We start from the raw sequence: 26,866 nt of genomic DNA on the forward strand, positions 1-26,866 counted from the left end.
CGCGTAGGGCAATAAGCCACTCACTTCCTGACTACAAGACCCAGGATGCAATGGGCAATGGGACCCAGGCAAAAGAGCATCTCGGGATATCTACTCTACCGAAAGGAGTTCAACGTGTCTTAAGGACAGTGGCTGCTGTGGCGGCTGTGAGTAGTGTTTTCACAATCCCACTTTCCGTTCGTTGAGCCCTTACTGCGTAGTAAAGCGCGAAGGAGCACTTTACAGGTGCTATGTAGTTTAGTTTTATTTTTTTTTCCAAGCACCTTTTTAAGAAGGGGCCAGCAGGGACTCAGGATTTGAGAAAATGTCTATATAAAGATGGATGAAAAATGTTCAGCTTTGACCATTCTTAGACACAGGGTTTCCCAAACCACTTCCCCGATTGTGTAAGTAAACTCTAGAATTATTTTCCCAAAGCTGTCACTCTTAAGGTTTGCAGAAGTCCCTTTTATTCTAGGAATTCATAAATTGATGACATTCTTTCACTTTAGAATGCCGTGACACCATGGTCCCTTCAGTCACTAAATCAACCTAGAACTTTGCCCTGGACCATCTCAGTGGCTGCAGCCCTTTGGTGTCCCAAGTGAGAATGAAGACCCTGGCACTATTGCTTGGAGAACATCTGAGCCAGTTTTTCCACTTCCTTTCTTGCTGGGTCCTAGACTTTGTCAGCACCTTAGGCACAGCAACACCCATCTTAGTCAGTGTGGTGAGCTGTAGAAACAATCCTGTATTTGAAGTTAGATCTGGCCTTCATTACAACTCTACCATTCACACACAACCTATCTATGTAGCCCCAAAGGAGCCTCTCCCCTCCTCTGGGCCCAGCATCCATGTTTATAACAGGAAGGATTTGATTAAACTGATCTTTGAGATCCTTTTTTTTTTTTTTTTTTTTTTTTTTTTTTTTTTGGTTTTTCGAGACAGGGTTTCTCTGTGTAGCTTTGCGCCTTTCCTGGGACTCACTTGGTAGCCCAGGCTGGCCTCGAACTCACAGAGATCCGCCTGGCTCTGCCTCCCGAGTGCTGGGATTAAAGGCGTGCGCCACCACCGCCCGGCAGAGATCCTTTTAACTTAGATTTTTCTTCAATTCTAGGGTTGCCCACCTCTTCTTTGCTGAAAAAGTCAAAGGCTGCTTTGTTTATTGAGTACGGGGCAGGCAGGCCTGGCCTCCTTTGGCCCAGCATTCTTTTTAAGATTATTGTTCTTTGACAATTTCATGTACATATACGATGTGTTCTGGTCACTGCCCTCCCCATTCCCCTCCATTCCGCTCCTCTGCTCTGGCTGCATCCCTTCTCCCCAGCAAGCCCCTTGTACTTCCATACCTTTTGTGATTGTTGTTTGCGACACACTCATTTTAATTAGGGCCACTCATGAGCCTAGGCGAGGAGTTATGGGCAAGTTTGAGGTTCAGCATAATTTTGTAATTTTATTTACTTATATATATATAAGGGTTCTGTCCTCATGCATGTCTATGTATCACATGCATACCTGGTCCCCTCTGAGGCCAGAAAAGAGTGTGGGGACCTCTGGGACTGGAATCATAGACATTGGGAGCCTCTATGTGGATGCTGGGAATTGAACCCAGGACCTCTAGAAGAGCTGCTCCATCTTTCCAGCCCCAATCCAGCATTCTTGAAAATATCCCTGAGTAAGTGTCCCAAAGTGCCATCAGTTGATAAGCAAATTAGACTCCGTATCTAACCCAGAGAAACTGAAGTGGTACAGGGTCAAGGGTGAATGTGTGGGTGTTAAATTGGGGCATTACTATTAGAAGTATGACCTCACCTTTTTTTTTCTCTCTCTCCTCTGTAAATTAGGAAGAATATTAATACCTGCTTAATAGGATTGGAGGATTCAGTGAACCATGTAAATTGCCTATAATACTGCCAGAGCAAACACTGAGTTAACTAAGAGAATATTTTTTTGAAAATGTCATAGAGGGGCCAGATAGAAGGGAGACCACAGGAAACTGAGACCTGGATAACAACACAGGAACACTGCATGAGTTTCCCAAGATACTTGTAACAAATTATCCTCAATTTGGACAGGGAGTGTGGTGGCAGGCAGGCAGATGTGGTGCGAGAGCTGAGAGTCCTTACATCTTGATAGGCAGGCAACAGGAAGTTGACTGACCGTCACACTAAGGGAAGCTTGAGCAAAAGAGACATCACAGCCCAGCCCTACAGTAATATACTTTCTCCAACATGGCCACACTTCCTAATAGTGCCACTCCCTTTGGGGGCCATTTTCTTTCAAACCACCACACATTTCTGGAATAGAGAAGTGTGGTAGTTTGAATGAAAATGGCCTCCTTGGTTCAGAGGGACTGGCACTAGATAGGTGTGGCCTTGTTGGAGTAGGTGTGTTTCAGAATATTTGTTTACACTGTAAAGATGTATCTCTGCCTAAGGGCCTTCTAATTGGATTAAAATAAAGAGCTAAGTGGCCAATAGCTAGGCAGAAGAAATAGGTGAGACTTCCAGGGAAAGAGAGGAAAGGAGAAGGAATCTAGACCTGTGGATTTCTCCAGCAGACTCAGAGCAAGTGCTGTACTAAGAAGAGGTAACCAAGCCACGAGGCAGAATGTAGGTTAAAAAAAAATATGGGTTAACTAAATTATAAGAGCTAGTATGGTGATATTTTATTTGTACTGAAATGTGATTTATTTATATGTTAATAAATAAAGTTGCCTGGGGGTCAGAGCTAATAGCAAGCCATAGCAGAAGCCGGGTGGTGGTGACACACACCTTTAATCCCGATCACATGACAGGCAGATCTCTGTGTGTTCAAGGATACAGCCAGCATGGAGACACATGCCTTTAATCTCAATACCAACCATAGAAGACCTGGAGGTCTGTATAGACAGGCAGTGATGAGGAGGAGGTCATGTGGTTGGGTTTACAACCAATGAGAAGGCAGAACAGAAAGTCAATAAAAAGACACACAGGAAGTAGGTCTCTTGCTGAGGGGAAGGACAGCAGCAGCAGGAAGGGTAAGAAGGTGGTTTTAAGTCTCAGCTCTTATTACTGCTTTGACCACTTGGGCTTTTAACTCTGCATTTGGCCCTGTGTTTCTTATTTAATAATAAGACTGTTACATCTACAAGCTAGTTGGGGAAAAGCCTAAGCTAAGGCCAAGTTTTCATAAGTAATAAGTCTCTGGGTATTGTTTTCAGGCTGGCAGTCCAAAGATAGTCCAATAAGAAAGCTTGCTACATAGGTGTGGTGTTGTTGGAGGAAGTGTGTCACTGGAGGTGGGCTTTGAGGTTTCAGAAGCTGGAGCCAGGGCTAGTGGCTTGCTGACCCTTTTTCCTGCTGCCTGCAGATCCAAATCTAGAACTCTCAGCTACCTCTTCAGCACCATGTCTGCCTGCATGCCACCATGCTTCCTGCCATGATGACAATGGACTAAACCTCTGAACTCGAAGCCAGCCCCAGTGAAAAGTTTTCCTTCATGAGTTGTTGTGGTCATGCATCTTTTCACAGCAACAGAAACTCTAACTAAGACCAGAAGCCTGAAGTCAGTTTCACTGAGCCTAAACTAACTTTTTAAAAGAATTACCCTCCCTCCGAATGCTTAAAGGGAGAGCCTGCTTATCTTAGTTAGGGTTTCTACTACTGTGAAAAAAACAAAGCAACTTGGGGAGGAAAAGGCTTATTTAGCTTACATCTCCTAAATCACAGTTCACTGAGGGAAGCCAGGGGAGGAACTCAAACTGGAGCTGACACAGAGGCCACGGAGGGATGCTGCGTACTGGCTTGCTCCTTGTGGTGTGCTTCACCTCCTTTCTTAGAGAGCACAGGACCACCACCCCAGGGATGGCACTATCCACAATGGGCTGGGCCCTCCCCCATCACTCACTGATTAAGAGAATGTCTTAAAGGCTTGCCAGGGCTACACAGAGAAACCTTGCCTTGAAAAATAAAGAACAACAACAAAAACCAATATATTTACAAGTCATTATGCTGGGACTTTTCACCTCCTCTACTCTATTTAATCTGTAGACATCTTTTCTTGCCTTGTCAATTTCTACATTTAAAATCTAGAAATTGAGGCTTAAGGCAGTTAGGTGATTTACTCTGAGTCTCTTTACATGTAAATATTGTAGTTTGTCATTTCACTGGATCACAGTCTCCCAAGCTAGATCATAATATCATAAACAGAATGAGGGGTGAATCCAGGATAGAAGAATTCTAATCCTTTTCAGGGAGTAAAAAAGGATTTTTTGTCTCATCAGAGAACTGTGAAATCAGTCACAAAAGAATCATGAAAGTGTAAATCTAGGTTTTATTCATTCTGTGAGTGTTGAAAAGCTTTGTTTTATCAAAATAGGAAAGGAAAGTGAGAACCTTAACCATTTCTGTTTTGTTCATAGAGACACATATTTCCAAACACAGGCAGCCTTGTCCCACCCTTCCTGCAACTATTTCATGTCCTCTAGAGTTCTGAATAGGAGACAGAAAGCTAAGCTATGGCTTGTGTCATGGGAAAAGGTGCTTAGGCTAAGATGAATTTCATAACAAAGAAAGGCCTACACCTGAAAAATACTCTGTGCCTGTGCTAAGCTAAAAAATAGCCTTCTAACGTCTATGTCATCAGTCCTGGAACCTGTGTTACCTTATTTGGAAAGAGTCCTTGAAGGTGTCATTGAGGATCTTGATATGGGAGGCTATCCAATACTTTTCTTTTTCTGTGTAGCCCTGACTGTCCTAGAACTCACTCTGTATACCAGGCTGGCCTCGAACTCAGAGATTCACCTGCCTCTGCCTCCATGAGTGTGGGGAGAAGGGGATTTAAAGGTATGTGCCACCATTGCCTGGCATATATATTGTCATATATATTGTTCTTTATAGATATTCATTTTTTTCCCTGTCTTCCTGTGGCATAGCTATTGATTTTGCATTCACTCCTAATAGTGCTGGGGTCATAGGCAATAACTCCTATCCTCAAGAGTTTGAGGCTTAGTGCTGAGCACAAAACTAATATTACAAGACAATCAAGCCATGGCCTGTTCCCTTGTAGACCTTATAATTTTGTTGGAAAGGAAATATGTTTGGTGGGTACTTGGAATAGAGAAGAGTCACATGTTGTGGAATAGAATATTTGTTTAACTATGTAAAGATGTGTTGCATTTGTTTATGCTGCATTTGTTTAACTATGTAAGGATGTGTTGCTGTTTTACCTTGCCTGCCTAAGGCACCTGATTGGTCTAATAAAAAGTTGAATGGCCAATAGCTAGGCAGAGGAGGAATAGGCGGGGCTGGCAGGCAGAGAGAAAAGGGGAGCCAGCCAACCAGACATGGAGGAAGCAGGAAAGCAGGATGGATAGTACATAGATGAGGTAAATGAGCCTCAGCATAGCACATAGATTAATAGAAATGGGTTAATTTAGTTAAAAAAAAAAAAAGAGGCTAGCTAGAAATAAACCTAAGCTAAGGCTGAGCATTTATAATTAACAATAAGTCTCTGTGTCATGATTTAGGGGCTGACAGTCCAAGAAAACCTGCTACAGTCATGTCTTCCTGTGGGTAAATAGAGTTTGGAAGGCACTTGAATCATACCAGTACCCAAGAGCAATGACCTTGGACTGGGTGTGATATTGATAACTAGTAGGTCTTGGTTCTATTACTGGTTTAGCCATTGTCTTTGTGTGATCCTGAGTGAGTCACTCTCCCTTTTAGGGACTAAGTTTCCATATCTGGAAAGTAAGTGTATGAGACTACCTCTCAGTCTAAAAAAAATTAGCAAAGCACTCATAGTTATTGCAAGAGAAACAATCAGAAAACAGAAATCAACAGTCATCGACTACAGAAATCCCCTCAGAGACACTCATGACGCACACCATCACGGGGACAACATCCAGTGGGGTGAACTGTTTGCCAAATGGCGGAAGAGAAGTGAGATGAGGCCGGGCAGAAGGAGTGGGGAGAGGTAAAGGAGGAGGAAGAAATGGCTAAGTGTGTTGGCAGAAGCCTTTATGTAGTGTTTCTGTTTTGCAGGTGTACCGCTCTTAGCACTTTCGACGCATCAATGCCACGAATCCTAACCACCACCTCCCAACAGTAGCAGTATCACTGATTTAGAGATTGTTTTTTTAAAGAAGCACAACTTTTAAAAGATTTATTTTATGTTTACATGTGTGTATGTGTGTGAACACATGTGAGTGCATGTGCCCACAGAAGCCAGAAGAGGATATCATAGGCCCTACAGATGGAATTACAGGCAATCACAAACCAAACTCAGGTCCTCGGCAAGTGCAAAATGTCCCTTAACCACTGAGTCACGTCTCCAGCTCCTCAAAGCACAAGTTTTAAAAGTCAAAGAGAGATGTAAGTAAACAGCCATGTTTGGTTTGGAGCCAGGCAGTGAACATTCTGCCATATTGATGAGGATAATGAAAGGCCAGTTCAGAATTTAAAAGTGGCAGTCTGGTCAACCTCTATAGCATTTGCTGTCATTCCGGGGTCCTTCGCTTCTGTTGGAAAGCCAGACATGTAAGTTCAGTCCCTGAGGTTGGAAGTTAGATGCCCTTTGGCCCATGTGCCGAGGACTAGCTGGGAATCCCTTTTCCGGGATCTGAAGGTCAGGAGGTTCAAGTGGTTTCTCCCAACTCCCAGTGCAGTTTGTCCACTACATACTTTCTGACTGCCAAGAAATAACTCGTTTGTTCCCAGGAAGCTCTCCATCTGCTGCCTTGTAGAAATGCTTGCATTTCCCCTGTGCCCAGCATGTCCAAATTCTGGAACGGTGACTCTCTGGCCAGAGTCCTAGACATGTTTTCCTAACACGCTCCCATTTCACGTGACCTCAGACTTATTACTGGATCTACAGCGGTGCTGCAGTCTTAAAAACAGCTAAAATGATATGATCTGTTACACACATTTTGCCAGCTTTTTGGTATTGGGCATTGAACCTAGAGTCTTGAGTATGCTAGGTAAGCACTCTGCTCTGACCTATATCCTCAGCCCTACAATGTTGAAGAAAAGAAAAAAAAAACATTTAAAAGGGGGTAAGGAAATGTAAAAGGACTGAGTAAAATTACAGGACTCCCCATGGCATCTACTGCCACTGTAGGAACATCCGATTCTTTAAAAGAAAATCTATTCTTATTGAGCAGAAAGTAGGGATGCAGAGAAGGTGTTTTGGTGATGTCCAAAGGTGCTTTCTCTGCCAGTTTGACGAAATGCACCAAGCCCCACACCCCACCAAGCTGAGGAGGGGAGATAATGGTTTTCCCCTTTAGCTTTCCTGGTTTGTGGCTCTAAATTCTACCACTACTCATTTGTGCAAGAACAGAAGAAATTTTTGTAGAGAAAAAAAGTCTAATAAAATTCTGATTCTTTCAACAAAAGCTTGAGGACTGTAATCACAACTTCCAAGTGTCTTGTGAGTTAAAATAAGTAGTGTTAAGAACAATGATACAAAGCATGTTATAAGGGAAGAACACGATTGTGAGACATTTTGGCGTGTGTGTGAGTAGACCTGGACATAATGGCACACACTTTTTGTTTGTTTGTTTGTTTTGTTTTGTTTTTCTTTATTTTAATCTTATATGTGTGGGTATTTTGCCTGTATATATGTCTGTGCGCCACATGTGTGCAGTGTCCATGGAGGCCAGAAAAGGGCATCAGATCCCCTGGGATTAGAGTTATAGATGGTTCTGAGCTGTCATGTGGGTGCTGGGAATCTAACCTGGGTCGTCTGAAAGAGCAGCCAGTGCTCTTAACCGCTGGGCCATCTCTCCAGCCCTGTGTGACATTTTGATGTCATGATAAATCATTGACCAGCAAGTCTATTTAAGAGTCTCTAAAGCCAGGTGTGGTATCAGATGTTGGAAATTTCAGCACTGAGAGAACCTAGTCAGCCTGGGATACTTACTGAAGCTGGGTGTGGTAACAGATGCTCGAAATCCCAGCACTCAGGAGGCTGAGGCAAGAGAACTGAGAACATAAGGTCTGCCTGGGATACCTACTGAGACCCTGTTCAAAAACAACAGCAACAAAACTAACAAGGGCCTGGAGAAATGACTCAGGGGTTAAGAGCACTGACTGCTCTTCCAGAGGACCTGAGTTCAATTCCCAACAACCACATAGAGGCTCACAACCATCTATAATGAGATCTAATACCTTCTTTTGGTGTGCAGGCAAAACATGGAGACAGAACACTTAATACATAATAAATAAATAAATCTTTAAAAAAAAAGATTAGCAAAACAGTCAGTCTATCTCTGAAAAGAATTTACTTTTGTATCAACAAGAGCCCAGATGGTGTACAATTCCACAAACTGATAATGTCCTCTCTTGTCTAGTACAGAAGAGAACCCCAAAGGTTGTGGTTTTATTGTGCTGGGGGTTATTTAACCATCTTGCATTTATTTAGCACTCTTACATCAATATTTTTCTCTTCTATTGATTATGAAAACTCTGGTTTTAAAGTTCTGTTTTAAGTTGGATTTGTCATCTTCCTGTTCCCTTCATTGATGAGTTAAATGAACTTGTGACTCATGCTTACTTTCTATTTTTATAAAAAAATGTCTGTGGTTGTTAACAAGGACTATCCTTGGCACAAAGTACCAGACCCTATGTTGAAAAATGTGCAGACCCATGATACCCCTTTGAGACAGTTTCTATTTTATTTTATTGTTAAGTGCTTGGGTGTTTTGTCTGCATGTTTGTCTGGGCATCGACTATGTGCAGTGCCTTTGGCAGCCAGAAGAGAGCATTGGATCCCTGGGACTGAGTTGTGAATGGTTGTGAGCTGCCATGTGAGTGCTGGAAGTAGAGCCCAGGTTCTCTGGAGAACAGTCAGTGCTCTTAACCACTGAGCCATCTCTCCAGCCCTGAGATGGTTTCTATTTAATCCTCAATTTCCAGATAAGAAATCAGAATCTCAGAAAGATAAAATAGTGCTTTTAATGCCAAGAGGTTGACTAATCACCTTTTTCTAATTCTCCCTAGAAATCTTATTTGCTCGTTGACTTAGGAAACATCTCTTGAGCACTTACTATGAAGATGGTACTCTGCCACCCTGGTGATACAGACATGTCCAGACTCAGCCGCTCCCCCTCCTGCAGCTTTTGATATGGAAGATAGATGCATTAAAAAAAAAAAGTCGCCGGGCGGTGGTGGCGCACGCCTTTAATCCCAGCACTCGGGAGGCAGAGCCAGGCGGATCTCTGTGAGTTCGAGGCCAGCCTGGACTACCAAGTGAGTTCCAGGAAAGGCGCAAAGCTACACAGAGAAACCCTGTCTCGAAAAACCAAAAAAAAAAAAAAAAGTCACGTGAGAGGGTTAAAAGAAGAGGGCTGGGTTCTAAGAAGGAAGCAACTAGTTAACGGAAATGACGCATGCCCAGGAAGGGCTCTTCGAGCTAAAGGAAGAACTGGTGCATGGCCCCAGTGCAGCAGTGACTGTAATCCACTTGCAAGGAATGCTGTGGCCAAATAGCTGGAGGACGGTGGTTATGCTGTAAGCAAGGAGAAACAATGGTGGCCAGGGTGGGTGGGACTAGATGATACAAACCTTTGTAAAGACAGGCAGGGGACCTGGACTTTGTCCTAAGTGTTATCAATGGGTTTTTAAGGGGTAGAGAAGAAAACAGAAAAAAACAAAAAAAAAAAGAGGGGGGAGTAGGAGGCTAGGAAGCCGCCAAGGTAGTCCATGCCTGTAATCCGGCAAGAGGCTTGGGAGGTCTGGTTCAACGGGGCCAGGGAGATGCTCACTCAGTAAAGTGCTGGTCTTGCAAGCATGGAAACCTGAATTCCATTCCCAGAATCCACATAAAAATATGCTAGGTGTGAGGGAGGGCTGGGGAGCAGGTTCAGCAGATACAAATGCCTGCTGCCAAGCCCGACACACCCTGGGTGCTGTTCCCGGCCTCACACGGGGGAAGGAGAGGACTGGTTCCCAAAAGTTGTCCTCTGACCTCCACACGTATGTTGTGTGCATGTGCGCGCACACAGTAGATAAATAAATGTTATAATCAAATTTCTTTTTAAAATTCTGGGTGTAGTGGCAAGCGCCTGTGATTCCAGCTCAGAGGTGACGGGTGTGGGGAGACAGAGGCTGGGGAATTCCTGGGCCTCTCTGGCCAATTGCCTTTGCCAAGCTCCAGGCCAAGAAGAAACCATCTCCAGAAAAATGTAAATGGCATTCCTGCAGAACAATGCCCAAGGTTGTCTTCTGGTCTCCATCCATGGTGCTGGTGTGAATGCACACACACAACCATGAGAGAGACAGAAACAGGGGAGACACAGAGAAGGGCCGAGATAACTCTGCTGTGGGATGGTCTGTATGTCAAATGTGTTGCTGATTGGTCAATGAATAAATCACTGATTGGTCAGTGGCCAGGCAGGAAGTATAGGTGGGACTAACAGAGAGGAGAATGGAGAGAACAGGAAGACACTGCCAGCCGCCATGATGAGAAACAGCATGTGAAGATGCCGGTAAGCCACGAGCCATGTGACAAGGTATAGATTAATGGAAATGGATTAATTTAAGCTGTAGGAACAGTTAGCAAGAAGCCTGCCACGGCCATACAGTTTGTAACCAATATAAGTTTCTGTGTTTACTTGGTCGGGTCTGAGTGGCTGTGGGTCTGGCAGGTGAGAGAGTTTGTCCTGACTGTGGGCCAGGCAGGAAAACTCCATCTACATAGCTCACCAGGCTGGTCTACAGGAAAGTCTGTCTTTTAGAAAGGGGGCGAGGTGGGAAATAACTGGCATACTCAGGAAATCCCAGCACTCCAGGAAGCAGAGGCAGGAGAAGTTAATGTTCAAAGCCCGCTTAAGGTACACAGTGAGACACTGTCTTAAAAAAAGTAAGTGAGAACTGAAAAGGCGACTTCAGAAGTTAAAAGTGTCCGAGGTTCTTCCAGAGGATGAGAGTTCAGTTTCCAGCACCCACATCAGGCAGCTCACAGCCTCATATAATTCTAGGTCCAGGGTATCTGAAACCCTCTGAGGGCATCTGCACCCATGGGGCGTAAACACAGAGAGAAAGACGTATACATAAATACATCTTTAAAAAATAAGAACAGGAAGCCGGGCAGCGGTGGCACACGCCTGTAATCCCAGCACTCAGGAGGCAGAGCCAGGCGGATCTCTCTGAGTTCGAGGCCAGCCTGGTCTACAGAGTGAGATCCAGGACAGGAACCAAAACTACACAGAGAAACCGTGTCTCGAAAAACAGCAACAACAACAACAAAAAGAACACGAAAAACAAATAAAAATTAAGTCAGAAGCCTGGCCTTGGTGGCGCACTCCTTTAATCCCAGCACACAGGAGGCAGAGGAAGGCAGATCTCTGTGAGTTTGAGGCCATCTGTTCAACAGAGTGAGTTTCAGGACAGGCTCCAAAGCTACACAGAGAAACCCTGTTTCAATTAAAAAAAAAATTAAGCCAGGCAGGGTGGCACATGCCTGTAATTCCTGCACGGGGAAAGAGGCTCCCAAGAGTTAGAGGCCAGTTTGGAACCCAGTCTCTAAATAAAGAAGAAAGAAGTGCCTGAGAGGGAGCTCGGGGGGCAATGTGCTTGCCACACGAGCATGGGGGCCTGAGTTCAGTCCCCAACACCCAGGGAAAAGCCAGGTGTGGTGTCTGGAATCTCAGCCCTGGGGTGGGAGAGCAGAGACAAGCAGGTCCAAGAGTGAGCTGCTTAGTCAGGCCAGCAGATTGCTGCCCTCCAGGTTCAGGAAGAGACCCTGTCTCAAAAACTAGGGTAGAAAGTGATAGAGGGGAAGAAAATGCCCAGTGTTGACCTCTGTCCCCCTGACACACCGCAGCAGGCAAGTACATCTGAGTAGCACATGTTCATCAGCAGTGTAAAACTTAAAAAGGAAGAAATACACTATTATCATCCCTTAGTGCTGTGACTATCCATAAAGCCCAAAAGAATCTACACACAAATATTAGACCAAAAACAAGTTCGGTAAGGTTACTAGATGCGAAATTAATACAGCAAAATTGTATTTCCATGAGAAATAAGCAGTCAGAATATAAGATTTTCTCAAATACTACTTTTAATAACATTTACTTCTCATGGGGTTGAGGCAAGAGGGTCTCTTGAGTCCAGGAGTTCGAGACCAGCCTGGGCAATTATAGCAAGACCCTATCTCAAAAATAAGCTGCTGTGGGATGTTCTGTATGGTAAATGTGTTGCTGATTGGTCAATAAATAAAACACTGATTGGCCATTGGCTAGGCAGGAAGTATAGGCGGGACAAGGAGGAAAATAAAGCTGGGAAGTGGAAGGCTGAGTCAGAGAGAGTCACTGCCAGCCGCGCCATGACAAGCAACATGTGAAGATGCTGGTAAACCACGAGCCATGTGGCAAGGTATAGATTTATGGAAATGGATTAATTTAAGCTATAAGAACAGTTAGCAAGAAGCCTGCCATGGCCATACAGTTTGTAAACAATTTAAGTCTCTGTGTTTACTTGGTTGGGTCTAAGCGGCTGTGGGACTGGCGGGTGAGAGAGATTTGTCCTGACTGTGGGCAAGACAGGAAAACTCTAGCTACAATAAGCAAATAACATGAGCTGGAGAGTTGGCTGTGCGGCTAAGAGCACTTACTCTCTTGTAGAGGACTTGTGTTCAACTCCCAGCACCCACATGGTGGCTCACAGCCTTCTGTAATTTTTTTTTTTTTTTTTTTTTTTTTTTTTGGTTTTTCGAGACAGGGTTTCTCTGTGTAGCTTTGCGCCTTTCCTGGAACTCGCTTTGGAGACCGGGCTGGCCTCGAACTCACAGAGATCCGCCTGGCTCTGCCTCCCGAGTGCTGGGATTAAAGGCGTGCGCCACCACCGCCCGGCGTGCCTTCTGTAATTTTAGTTAGTTATTCACACATACCCAGACAGAGACATAGCCATATACATAATTAAAAATAATTCTTTTTGTTGTTTTTCTGAGACAGGGTTTCTCTGTGTAACAGCTCTGGCTGTCCTGGAACTTGCTCTGTAGACCAGGCTGCCCTTGAACTCACAGAGACCCTCTTGCCTCTGCCTCCCAAGTGCTAAGATTAAAGGCCTGGGCCACCACATCCAGCATAAAAATAACTCTTTAAAAAAAGGGGGGTGAGGGGACTCTTTCCTAGCCTTAAGTCTCCTACCTATCCCCCAAATTATATAGTTTTGTCTTGCACCTTTAGATGGATGTTGTGAAGCAGAGCTCAAGATTAGTCTCTTATCTGGTCACAGTGGTGCCAGCACTCCACAAAGACATTTGGATCCTGAGCTGGGGTCCAGCCTGGGTTACATAGCAACACAGCAACACCACAAAGACTGACTTCTCTTACTTTATTCACTGTCCGGGAGCACCCAGGCCAAGTCTATGGCTCCTCACCGTCTGCAACGTCTCCGGCTGACTTTGAGCAAACATATCCATCCTATTACGGGACTCCTCTCTCCCAACACCAGTGACCTGCTGTCTATCTCAATTACTATAGTTTTAGAATTAGTCTTCATTGCTTAGGGGTCACTTTGTATTTCAAGAGCTTTCCAGGTTGGTACAACAAGTTTGGAGTAATTTTATCAGGCTGGTGGGCTTGTGATGACGTAACACTTAGTTTGTTGATTTTTTTTTTGGAGGGGGGAGCATTGCATGCAGCACGTCAAATGGCTTTGGGGAGAATAGATATCTTCATGGTATTAAACCATCCAATCACAGGATAGTGTATGTCTCTTTTTTTCCCCCTACAATTTCTTTGACATCTTGAGAGATCTATAATTTTATTTCTAAACACTTATCTATAATTTGTTAGGTTTTTCCCCCTTAGGTAGTTCATATCTTTATTGTATTTATTTATTAAATTTGTACTTATTTTAAAAGAGGTGTGTGTGGGTGCCTGCATGAGCTTATGTGAAATGAGCTAGTCAGGAATATAAAGTTAGGGACTTGCGGCCATCTGAAAATATTATCAAAGAGAGTTAAGGACAATATGCAAGCATTCTGTGTTCAGGAAACCAGGGGTGAGTGAGTCTGGCTGACAGGAATCCAGGGAAAGAGAAGGCTGGAGAGGGCAGTGGGAGTCACAGCGACACCATGGGGTACCTGTCAATCACTGGGGCTGGCAGTTACCCTGACCTCAGGCCGCCATTCACATGTCCCACATGGCCTATGCTGAGGTGTGTTGGGAACGGTGCCGACACAGAACGTGCTGACTAAGACTTCCATCTACTTCTCTGCCTTCCCTTCAGGAAACCGCACTTCATTCACATCTAACTTCCCAAGCCGCAGTTCCCTTGGCTGCCTGCAGTTCCCCTGGCTCCTTTCTCATCTCCCTACCTACTTAACTCCCAGTGTGTGGGCACACAGGATCCATATGATGTGCTAAGGATAAAGAATGCATGTTTGGGAGGCTGGCTCATCTGCTCTACAGTTCACATCTGTGTCCTCATCTGTAAAATGGGAGTTCCCTGGTTGCTTCTCCAGCTTTTTTGGTGGGCAGGGTAAGGTGGGAGGGAGTGTGTCTAGTGAGAACAAAGCACAAGTGTTCTCCTCATTCAACACAGCATCTGGGTGTCATAAACTTCGTGTTGGTGGTGGTCCCCAGTCCTGGGGAGGTGGGCTGGGCATTGTCTCTGTAGAGGTCACACTCTGGTTGTGGAGTTGAGCCAGGTTGGGTCAGGTCTGTCTTCAGGTCACAGGGAAGGAGGAGTGGATCCTCTGAAGTGCGGCTGGGCACACAGCCCAGGCTTGGCAGGGGCTCTCCTCACCCACTGGGGCTGCACCAGCGCTGGCCCCAGCCCGTTTCCTGTTTCCCTTATCTTTCCCTAACATGTGCTCTCCGGGGTGAGAAGCACTACCACTTGCTTCCTTCACTTCCCTTCTCTCATTAAGACCCTTATTTTTCAGATTCCATTCAAATCTGGCTGCTGGCCCGGAGCCCACTGTGGGATGCGATTTTTCAGCCCCTCAGCTCCAATGGCAGCATTCCTGGATTTAGATGGAAAACTTCTCAAAACTCCTCTCCGCTCACCAGTTTATCTATCTTACTCTTCACCTTCTCTCTCCTCAGCCCCATGTCCTCATCCTCTTTGAGTTCAAATTCTGCTTTTAGTTCCCAGGTAGTGTGACCTTATGCGCGTCCCCTCACTTCCTGGGCTTCAGTAGTCCTGTCTGCAAAGTGAGGATAATGATCTTGGCTTTCCCAGAGGAAGTGAGCCCAGGCTACACTAGAAATCAGAAGCTTACATTAAACACTCAAGGATGTCAGAGGCATGTGCTCAGAAATGTAGGATCAAAATCTTTTTGAGCGGGGTGTGTGTGTGTGTGTGTGTGTGTGTGTGTGTGTGTGTGTGTGTGTGTACTGGGAAAGCATTTGTCTTTCAAACATGAGGAGCTGAGTTCAGTCTCCAGCAGGCATGTAAAAATGTCATGGCACTGGGGCCAGAAACAGGAGGATTCCTCCAAGCCACTGAGCGGCCCTGTCTCAAAGGAGTAGGCAGAGGCCCATGAGCGAGGAGAGACGGCTCAACAGACCCATGTTTGCCAGGGAAACCTGATGGTCTGCATTTGATCACCAAATGCCATAGTGGAAATAGAGAACCAACTTTGAAAGTTGTCCCCTGACTTCCACACACATGTTGCAGTGTGCATGTGCCTGCACACACACACACACACACACACACACACACACACACACACACACGCACACGCACACGCACACGCACACACACACACTCACACACACACACACACTCACACACACACACTCACACACACACACACACACACACACACACTCACACACTCACACACACACATTAAAAATAAATAATCTCCAAAAAAAGTAAAAAATAAAGGAGGTCGTCTTAGTTAGGGTTTCTGTTGCTGTGAAGAGACACCATGACCACTGCAGCTCTCATAAAGAAAAACATTTAATTGGGGCTGGCTTACAGTTTCAGAAGTTGTTTAGTCCATTATTGTCATGGCAGGTGGCATGCAGACAGACATGGTGCTGGAGAAGGAGCTGAGAGTTCTACATCTTGGTCCACAGGCAGCAGAAGCAACTGTGTTCTACACTGGACATAGCCTGTGCATAAGAGTCCTCAAAGCCCGCCCCCACAGTGACACACTTCCTCCAGGAAAGCCACACCTCCTCATAGTGCCACTCCCTATGGGGGCCATTTTCTTTCTACCACAGAGGTAGACAGTATTCCTGAGGATGACTCCTGAGGGTGTCCTTTGACATTCATGCACATATACACATGTGTGTATGCACACACATACACAAGCACACCCCCCACACACACACACACACATGCAAACACATATACATGCATTAAAAAAAACCTTTCAGATTATGCTATGGAGATTAAATTAATAAACTTTGGCATCATAAAGAAAGTAGTTCCGATGATAATTTTTGCCGTGTAACTGAGGTAAGTCTTTAACTTCTCTGAATCTGATTCTTTTAGGAAAATGCTAGTGTTGATGAAACCTACCTCATAGAAGAACTGGCATTTAGATAGGATTATTTACGTAAAGACTGGGCACTGCATCTGGCTAACAATAAATGAATGTTAGCAATCAAAATTATTAGCGTAGCCTCACTGTTCTGTTTCCAGGGCTCTGGTGTGTAAGGCTGGTGCTTGGAAAATAGCTGTTGCTGTTAACCACCTGTGTCTCTGACAGGTCTTAGCTTGGTGGGACAGTCCTCTGTGTAATTAGTACTGTGGAAGACATGCCTCCAGCTGAACCCCAGTTGCTTACATCAACGCCAGGAGAAATCTTGGGGACATGAGAGGGGAGAGGAACCCCTCAATCAGTCATGGTTGAAGCGTCTTAGCCACAGCAGAGCAAGAGTGGCAGTGCAGTCCATAGCTGCTCAGGGCCTTTCTCCCTTCCCAGCAACAAACCTGCAGTTTTCTAGGAATCTCACCAGAAACTCTAGTCACAGGGAAGAGACATACACTAAACACTTTGTGCAACACTAGCGGCTCCTGGCTTTACCTTATCAGATTCTAATGCTGTCAGAAGTACCTCCAAAGCCAGTCTATAATCTCACTTATGGAAGAAGGAGGGGGTGGGAAGGAGAGATGCTCTGTGGTTAGTTACTGTCCTTAAAAAGGACCTTTGGTTTGATTCCCAGAGCCTACATGGTGGCTTACAACCTTTCTTAACTTCAGTCCCAGGGGACCCAGTACCCTCTTCTGGCCTCCATGGGCACTGGGCAAGCACCCTGTGTATATACACATGCAGGCAAAACATGCACACACCTAAAATAACAAATACAATGTTTAAACGCGAGAGAGAGAGAAAAGGAAGGAAGAGCCTTCAGCAACTTTATTGTGTGTGTGTGTGTGTGTGTGTGTGTGTGTGTGTGTGTGTGTGTGTGGCTGTGGCTGTGGCTGTGTGTTCTAACTCAGGCCAGCAGGCCTGTGTGAAAGGATCTCTACGAGCTGAGCATCTCACTTGTCAACCTTTTGAGACGGAACTTGAGAGCCGCCAAACGGTTGAATTGTGAGTCTCCTTTGAGGAGGCCAGAACCACTCTCTTATATGTTACTTTCTGCTTCTCTCTCTTGGGGAAGCCCATGTCTGTGCTCTGGGCTGTGTCTTACTTCCTTCTGAGTGTCCCTCTTTTTTCTAATCCTTGCACTTAAGCCTACATTAAGAACTCTTACATAAAAATCTCCACTTCATCACATACCTGCCTGGCCTGAAATTCTTTTCAGTGCCAAAGGCATGAAGCCTGGTTTAGCCCAAGTCAAGATCTCTAAAAACCTAGGGAAACCCAGGCTGCTGAGGGTGACAGTGTGGAACTGGGCCTCCATCCCCTCACCACTGATGCCAGAGCTTCATTGGCTCCTGCATGTGACTAATGGCTGAGGTGAGACATTCATTTCCTTCCATCCCCAAACACTTTTCCGGTCCTCAAAGGACGAAAAGCCAAAGCAAAGAGACACACAAGCTCATTAGGAATCAGAGAAATGTAAAGTCAAACCAAACTGAAATGCCATTTTCCACCACCCACTTGGTGCTGCCAAGGGCTGGCAAGGACGTGGAGCAGGGAACTACACACTGCTGGGAATGCAAATTAGCACACCTCTTTGTAACAGATTTTGGCAGTATCTACCCAAACTGAAAGCCATATACCCTGTGACTCAGCAAGTCCACGCCCGGGTGTGCAGTTACACAAACTCTCCCATCTAGACACAAAGGATCCTGAACATGAATGCACATGCCAGCACTGCTCATTACATGCAATAAACAAATAAACATAAATGTCAGGATGGGGGAGATGGCTCAGTCAAAAACCTGCTTGCCTTTCAAGCGTGGGGACCTGAGTTCGGGTCTCCAGCACCCGTATAAAAAGCCCATCCTGGCATGGCGTGCCTGTAATCTCACCACTGGAGATGAAGACACAGGACAGGGCATGGGCTTGCTGGCCAGCCAGTCAGTAAGCTCCAGGTTCAGTGAGAGACCCTGTCTCAAAAAAATAAGACGAAAGCCTGGGGAAACAGCTCAGCAGCTAAAATGCAGAACTCCAGGACCCAGCTAAACGAAGGTGGCATAGTGGCCCACCTGTAATTCTAGCCTCTGAAGGTGTAGACAGAGATCCCCAGAGAAGCTGGCTAGTGAGACTAGCTTTCTTCACGCTCTAGGTCTGAAAGAATAATTACATTTAGTGGAGAGAAGGCTTGTGCATACCAGGGTCAGGTCTCTCCTTCCACCACGTGGGTCCTGGGGCACAAACTCAGGTGGGCAGGCTCAAGTGTGTTAACCTGCTGAACCAGCTCACTGGCCTAAAGTTCTCAGTGACTGAGTGACCCTGACTCGAAGAATAAGGTGGAAGAGTGACCAAAGAAGATCCGTGACATGAGCCTTGGGCTTCTGCATACATGGGTACACACATGCTCCCTTTCACACTCATATGTGCCTACATACATGTGAACACGAATGCACATATGCACACATACACACACACATCATAAGAAGAAGGAAAAAGAATGAGATAGAGAGCAATTGAGGAAGACACCCAACCTTCTACCTCTGGCCTCCGCACATATGTGCATGTGTGCACACAGAAACATACACACACAAACAAGAAAATGTAATGTCTAATACCAGATATGAATAAATAGTGATACATTCTTTTTATGTTTATTCGTTTGACTTTACGTGTATGAATATTTGCCTGCTTGTGTGTCTTTGCACCATGTGCAGGTCTGGTGCCCCCGGAGGTCAGAAGAGGGTGTTGGATACCCTGGGACTGGGGTTACAGACTGTGAGCACAATTACATCTGTGAGCTGCTATGTGGGGTGCTGGGAATCAGGCCTGGGTCATATGGAAGAGCAGACAGAGGATTAATGCATGTTAGTGTCATTTCCACAAAGTAGAAGATACCACTGTATCATTTAAGATGCCTGCGTATATGGCGTAAGTGTACAGAAATGCAAAGAAATGGAAAAAGAGTCAGTTTTCATTTTTTTTTTAATTTATTTTAATTTATTTTGCAATACAATTCAGTTCTACATATCGGTCACGGATTCCCTTGTTCTCCCCCCTCCCGTCCCCCTCACCTTCCCCCCAACGCCCCCCCCCCCCATTCCCATCTCCTCCAGGGCAAAGCCTTCATCACAGACTGAGGTCAACCTGGTAGACTCAGTCCAGGTAGGTCTAGTCCCCTCCTCCCAGGCCAAGCCAAACAATCCTGCATAGGCCCCAGGTTTCAAACAGCCAACTCATGCAATGAGCACAAGATCTGGTCCCACTCAGTTTTCATTTTTATTTGAGGTTATTAACTCAGGGACCAACGCAGGGAAGAGAGGCTACAAGTGAGGGTGGGTGGATGTCATTTCAGGGACGTTTGTGATGCTATAGCTCTTCTAGGGATAGGGATAGCTGTGCTTAGAATATAATTCTACGAACATGAAGTAATAATTCTTCAACTACAAGACAGTTCATGATCATTTTTTAAAATTCAAGACAATGTAATTGGTCACGATTTAAATCATTCCACTTCGAAGCCCCCATTCTTCCATCCAGAGCAAGACAATGAGCTGTAAAATCTGCAACAACAGAGAGGTAAGCATGGAAGTGCCTACAAATACTGAGTTCAGAAAACGGGAGCCTGCACATAACCAGGGTTTGTCCCAGATTCCACTGTGACACCAAGAAGGATATAAAATAAAAAGTTAAAATTCCAAATTGGCACTTGACCCAATCCTGTTCCCCAGAGGCAGCTCTGAGCCACAGTCAGTCTCCAGACATTCTCCTTTGCATTCGAACATATAGACAGATGCATCGTTAGGAGAGATGAGGGTGGGATTATAAATGCATCACTTGGACAGCAGTGCATTTTAAAATAAATACGACATGGGATACACTATCCGCTATCTATATTTGGTCCACCATTCCTACTGCACCATCAGTGCTCACCGATTGCTCCATGCCACCCTGTTCTGCCACACTTTCTCACACTATGGATTAGTCTAGTATAGGGAAGTACCATAACCTGTTACTTAAAATTCTTGTTCTTAATTAAACGGGAAATACATGACCATATTCTAGATGTAAAATTAACCATTTAAAACAATTATATTTATTATGGGAAAAACTCTTTGCAAAATAGTGGTATTTTTTTTTCCATAAGATTTCCCACTCCTATTGCAGTCTGGGACTCTCTCTCTCTCTCTCTCTCTCTCTCCCCCTCCCTCCCTCCCTCCCTCTTCTTCCCTCACCTCTCCTCTCCTCCCCTCCCCTCCCTGGAAATACACTGTTGCTCTACCTAATACATCTCTCTCCAGATTCATTTGCTCCTGTACAGAAACAGGTGTGCTTGGTTGTTGTGTGGCTGACAGATAAGCATATAGAGGTCTGTGTACACTCCTAGAGATGTGTACAAATCATGACAACCTCATTCTGTCATTCATTTAGCGGATGTTAGTGTGTGATACGCATCACTGGACCAGCATGGGGCAAGATGGGCAGCCTCTATTCCCATGGAGCTTGCATTTGGGTGGGAAATTCAGATAACAAATATATAAATAAGTAACACAACTTCAAGTGATTTTAAGCAATATGAAAATTAAGTGAGGATGTTAAAGGGAAGTCTTTTATTTTTGTTTTTACTTCTGAGTCATATTTCACCATAGGGACTTTCCTAATTTGGGGGCACTGACTTTAAACCAGTCGACTTGCTTCACAAAATAAGGTCTGCATTTCATACTGCTGTCCAAAACCCATTATAGAAATACACCTGCACACCATCGACACATGAATGTGGCTTATAAGCAAGATGGAATTCTATTTAGCCAAAGAAGGAAATTAAATTGTAATATTTATAAGAAAACAGACAGAACTGCAGGTCATCCTGTTAAGTGGAATAACTAGATTTGGAAAGACAAATACTGCACGTTTTCTCTCATGTGTGGACTCTGTGTGTGTGTGTGTGTACGTGTGTGTGTGTGTGTGTGTGTACGTGTGTGTGTGTGTGTGTACGTGTGTGTTATAAAGGGGATGAAAGAGACAAGCAATGGATGGGGACCAGAGAGAGATGGGAAAGGAGATGAGGGAGCACAGACGAGGAGGGGGGCGGCTAAGGAGAAAGGGTAACGGCACATATGTATGAAAATGCCATGATGAAACCCATTGCTGTGCATGCTAACTTAAAAAATGCATAAGAGCAGGCAGAGTGGCTCGTGTCTTCAATCCCAGTACCCAGGAGGTAGGGGCAGCTGGATCTCTGTGAGTTCAAAGCCAGCCTGATACTGAGACTCTGTTTAAAAAGAAAATAAGAAGAAAATCCACAAACGAAAACACCCTTATACAAGTGAACACATATTTCAGGAAATATTGCTTACTAAGAATGATGCACCAAATTTCTTATTCTGTTCTGTCATTTTTTTAAAAAAAAAAATGCCAACTGTGATGTCATTGTCCACTAAGTGACTATGACCTGTTTGATGCTGAGATTTATCTGGATCGTTCGTAAATCACTGTCACAAACTATGAGCTCCCGTATACTCACTCGTTTCTGTGACTATTTCTGAGAGCCAAGCCCCCGATTGTGTAATTCCTATACTTAAACTTCTGATAAATATAGGCAGTTATCCTGGAAAGCTAAATTCCAATCTTGAATCTGCCGTCATCACGACGTACAAACTTTGGACAAGTCCCAACATCTCTTCGGACCTCAGTTTCCCCATCTGTAGCCTAATGATCTCTACATTCTTGGAGTCGGGCAACATCGAAAGCAGACGCCCCACCCCCTGACTCAGCGACCGACGGACTTCTCAGCAAGCCCTTCTCCCCCTTTTCCGCTCCTCCTCTAGCCTCGGAAGCGAGCAGCGGGAGGAGAAGGGAACAAGCAGGTCCAGGCAGGAGGGCCTGAGGCTGGGAGGGGCCGTGGCGAGCCGGCCCCCTAGTAGGAAATGAGGTAGATAGAAGTAACGCTTTAAAAGCTTGACTCGCTCTTCCTCCATGCATTCCCTGGTCTCTTTCGATCGGTGGCTCAGCTCCTGCCCCTCCCGGACAGCCTCCTTCTCTTTCCTAATCTGCAGCCAGCCGAGCCCGAGCCTGCCCCGGCCCAGGTGGGACCCAGAACTTCTGCTCCAGGATGTTGACGAAGTTGCTGTCGCTGCTACTGCTGCTGCTGCCTGGCTGCGCCTTTTGTGACCAGGAAGATGGTGAGTTAGGGACGGGGGCTCCTGGTCTATTTGGTCTCCTTGGTGTATTTGGGAACTTTGACAAGATTGTAGGACAGCTAAGCCCGCCGCCGCATGGATGTCTACGGCTGCTAGGATCTCTCTACCGTGCACGCTGGGTCCTGGGCATTGGTTTACGTTCCAAAGACAAGGCGAGGAAGTCCAGTTAACTCTCTGGAAAGGACTTTGGGAGGCTGGTGGAAGAGTAGAGAGAGTGAGGATGCGGAGAGGGAGGACCAGGAGAGAGTTAGCTACAGCTGAGCTGGAGAGAATGGGAAAACACTAGAACCGAGACAAGTTGGGGGGGGGGGTTATATGGGGAGGTAAGGAAGGAGGAGAAAAACTCGGGGTGTAGCTGGTGAGGTGGGACAGGGGAGGGAGAAGAGCCCAGAGCCAGAAGGATCTGGCTGCTGGAAGCTCTTCAACAGAAAAGGGGAGGTAGGGCCAGACAGTACCATCGCCGGCCCCCTCCCCTAGTCCTATAGCTTCAGTCTCCCCCTCGCAGGAGCTACTAACTAGCAGTATTCAGAATGCTTACTGTATTTAATACACACATTGACTCGTTTATCCACCGTGGTGGGCAATGTTATCACACTGGTCCAACAGACGGTCGGGGAAACAGAACAGTTCAGGATCGCTGCTAAGGTTACTCACACCAGCACATCCACTCTTGCAAACACAGAAAGCAACTTCTGAAATGCAACACGGGGATGGGGGGCCGGGTGTGATCTACAATGCCATACTTATTCAGCCATTCTCCGGGCACCAATACTGCCAAGGCCCCTTTCCGGCTTTTGAAGGTAGAGATGAACCAAACCCAGTTTAACAGCCGGGAGGAGTCCAGTGTATTTGGGCACTAACACTAGGAATCCCATGAAATCTGTGCTGATGCAACACGCTCTGCCCAGACCCAAGTGAAAAGGAGGGGAGGACAGGCAGCATCAGGAAAGTGCTCCAATACCGTGTTGGAGCTGGGGCTTGAAATAGACAGAAATTTGCCAGGCAGAACAAGGGTAGCAGAGCAACCCTGACGAGCCTGCACACAGTGGAGAAGTCAGCATGAAGAACTTCACGCCATTTGATAAAACTGAACATTGAGATTGGCCAGAAGATGCAGCTGGGGCCAGATCCTTTGCTGTGGAGCCTAACCTGGGGTCAGACTCTGAGATCTGTCCTGTGGCCATGTGTTCTCTGGGGGAAGCAATGACTATAGACTGAGGCGGGTAGGCTTCAGCTACCAGTATTCCAATCCTGGCTTGCTTCACCATTAGCCTCAGATTCCCATACACATGAGGTTAATAATAGTAGCTACCATGTTAAGGCATGAGGAGGAAAGCATACATAAGTTAATAATGTGTGTAAAACAGCACCCAGGGCATAACAAGCACTTAATGGATATTAGCTATTATTAATATTTGGGAGAGGTAGGGTGTGACACTGGAGAGCTTTAAGGGCTTTGGATCAGGTGGAGAGCCAGTAAGGAGTGATGAAACTGAGCCCAGTGTGGTGGCACATGCAAGCCTTTAATCCCAGTACAGGGAGGCAGAGACTGGTGGATCCCTGTGTTGGAGGCCAGCCTGGTCTACAAAACAAGCCCCAGGACAGCCCCGGGCTACTCAGAGAAATCCTGTCTCAGAAAAACAAAACAAAAGGATGAAACTGAGAAATGAGTCTCCGAGGTACCCCAGCCTAGATGACAGTAGACCAGAAGAGAGGGAACTGGGCTGGAATTGGGATTTTATCGTAGGCGGAAGTGTGACAGGCTGGACATGTGAAGGAGGAGGCAAAGGAACAGAGGGATGCCTTTTCCAACTGTAGGCTTCAGTTCCTCATCTGTAAAGCGAAGATAATAATCCCCGTCCTCTCCTGGCAGGGTTATTGTGAGCATCAAATAGGAGGGCAGGTGGGAGAGCGCTTTATAGGATTGAGAAATTGGCGGCCGGCCTCTGGGTAAGGGGTTATTATCTCTGGCTGTCAGCCACCCCTTCCCTCTCTGGACTGTCCTGACACTGTGCTGATTCTTCCCCCAGGCTCCCAAAGCCTGCATATGCTCCAGATCTCCTACTTCCAAGACCCCTATCAGGTGAGACATCACGGCAACGCCTCGCTGGGGAAACTCCTGACGCACACACTGGAAGGCCGGAACAACAACGTCACCATCCTCCAGCTGCAACCCTGGCAGGATCCCGAGAGCTGGGAGCGCACAGAGAGTGGCCTGAAGCTCTACCTGTCCCAATTCAGCAGCCTGGTGCAGCTGATCTATCGCGAGCGAAAGAACAGCGTAGTCTGTGAGTACAGGTTCTGGATCAGGGCTGGTGGGAGCCCTGGAGGATGAGAGGGTCTGAGGGGGCTTGTGGCGGAGCTTGGGTGCTAAGGCTAAGGCTCTAGACAGCAGGATCTTTGCGAGTGGGAGGGGAGGGTGAGCGTGGTCTTTGGGGTGAGGCTTCTCTGAAGAGCCCTGACCCTTGGATATTGTTTTGTGGGGCTTAGAGAAGAGCAGAGGTCCTAACTGTAAGAAACTTCTATCAGATAGATAGATAGATAGATAGATAGATAGATAGATAGATAGATAGATAGACAGATAGATGATAGACAGACGAGAGAGAGAGAGAGAGAGAGAGAGAGAGAGAGAGAGAGAGAGAGAGAGAGAGAGAATGACTGACTATCAGGTTCTCCTCAGGCCGGTGTGACCTCTCAGAGCAGACCTTCTTGGGAGACCCTGTCCCTGATCCTCTCTGACCCCCAAAGTTTCAATGAAGACTTGGCCAACTCCTTTCCCTCATAGTCTGCTACACTTCCCTTCATACAGTCTGAAGTGCTTTGCCCTCAGCCTCCAGCCACCTCTTCTCATCTGCGTTTGATGGTCCCACCCACAGCTTCCTCACAGCCCCAACTCCTCTCAAAGACTCAATTTCTTGTCTGGGAAGCCACCACTCCCTTTCACATCCCTTCTCTGTCCCTTTCTCTCATGGTCTCACTTTTTCCTCACGGTTCCTGGCTCCTCTTTAGACAGGCTCCAACAGTCAACCCCAGCACTTGTCAGTCAGACTCTTCTCTTGTGTCCTCAAGCCCACAATCCTCTCTTCCTTCCATGTTCCCTTTGCCCCGATGAACATCCCCCATGCCCGGCCTCTCCTCAAGCGAGCACAGAACTGACCCTCCCCCTCTCCATAGTTCCTCTCACAGTCAGTTGCTCCCTGGGCTGCCAGCTGCCTGATGAGAGCTCTGAAGCCCGTGTCTACTTCGACGTGGCCGTGAATGGGAGCTCCTTTGTAAGTTTTCAGCCAAAGACTGCCCTGTGGGTGACCGGCTCCCAGGAGCCCTCCGAAGCAATCAGCTTCACCCTGAAGCAGCTTAATGCCTACAATCGGACTCGATATGAAGTGCAGGAATTTCTTCAGGGTACCTGTGTGCAGTACTTGGAGAACCATATCACCACACAAAACACGAAAGGTATGAGGAGGTTGTGGCCCTGCCTGTGTGTTGGGGGAGGGAGCACCTTCCAGGCAAGTGGATGGACTTGAGGGGTCCCTTGTGCAACAAAAGGAGGGGGCTGGAGACTGGGAGAGGGTACACACACATAGCTTAAGTCACTGGGCGACTTCCTTTTGAAGTATAGATGCCTTGGGATTCCACCCAAACTTTGGACTCCTTGGGAGTATGCTCTTAAACTCACTCTCTGCCTGTTCTACAGGGAGCCAAACAGGCCGCTCTTACACTTCGCTTGTCCTGGGCATCCTGGTTGGCAGTTTCATAATTGCTGGTGTGGCCGTGGGCATCTTCCTGTGCACAGGTGGACGGCGTTGCTAATTACCCTCCAGTCCCCTTGGAGAAAGGACTGGACTGATCGGGGCTGGTAAGGGGAGGTCACAGCTCATATGAAGCCAGACAGACTCCCCCAGCAGGCCACAGTATGTCAGGAGATTTAGAGCAACATTCCCCTTTGCTCCTGCATCTGCCAACCAGGAGTCTGAGGAAGGGATGTGAGGAGGGTATGTAGACAAAGTAACTGGTTTGTGAGGGACTTGAGGACGTGCATGCTTTGTTTAACTGGTCTGAGAGGTGGTACTTGCTTATCTGTGGAAAACAGTTGGTAGATAGACTTGGGGTATCTGTGACCTCCCTGGAAAGGCCGATTCACTGGAGGCATCCCAAACATCTAACTAAATAAAATGAGTTGTCTGTAACCAAAATAAACAACATTTAATGTG

General features: G+C 46.2%; 1 protein-coding gene across 2 annotated transcripts; it reads left to right on the forward strand.

Annotated features, from left to right (window-relative positions):
• The first annotated feature begins 37 nt into the window (after window positions 1-37).
• Window positions 38-26,866, forward strand: Procr (protein C receptor). 2 transcript variants are annotated; one of them, XM_052725391.1, is made up of 5 exons: window positions 38-146; window positions 22,512-22,637; window positions 24,686-24,943; window positions 25,830-26,108; window positions 26,350-26,866. In XM_052725391.1, exons 2-5 carry the CDS (start codon window positions 22,568-22,570, stop codon window positions 26,463-26,465), a joined length of 723 nt encoding a protein of 240 aa, XP_052581351.1. In that variant the 5' UTR covers window positions 38-146; window positions 22,512-22,567; the 3' UTR covers window positions 26,466-26,866. The 2 variants fall into 2 exon arrangements, with proteins under 2 accessions (XP_052581351.1, XP_052581350.1); XM_052725390.1 differs by lacking the exon at window positions 38-146 and adding an exon at window positions 22,223-22,387.

The sequence above is a fragment of the Peromyscus californicus genome, unplaced genomic scaffold (assembly GCF_007827085.1).
Source record: "Peromyscus californicus insignis strain IS unplaced genomic scaffold, ASM782708v3 Scaffold_7__1_contigs__length_154581171, whole genome shotgun sequence".
Classification (NCBI taxonomy): Eukaryota; Metazoa; Chordata; class Mammalia; order Rodentia; family Cricetidae; genus Peromyscus; species Peromyscus californicus.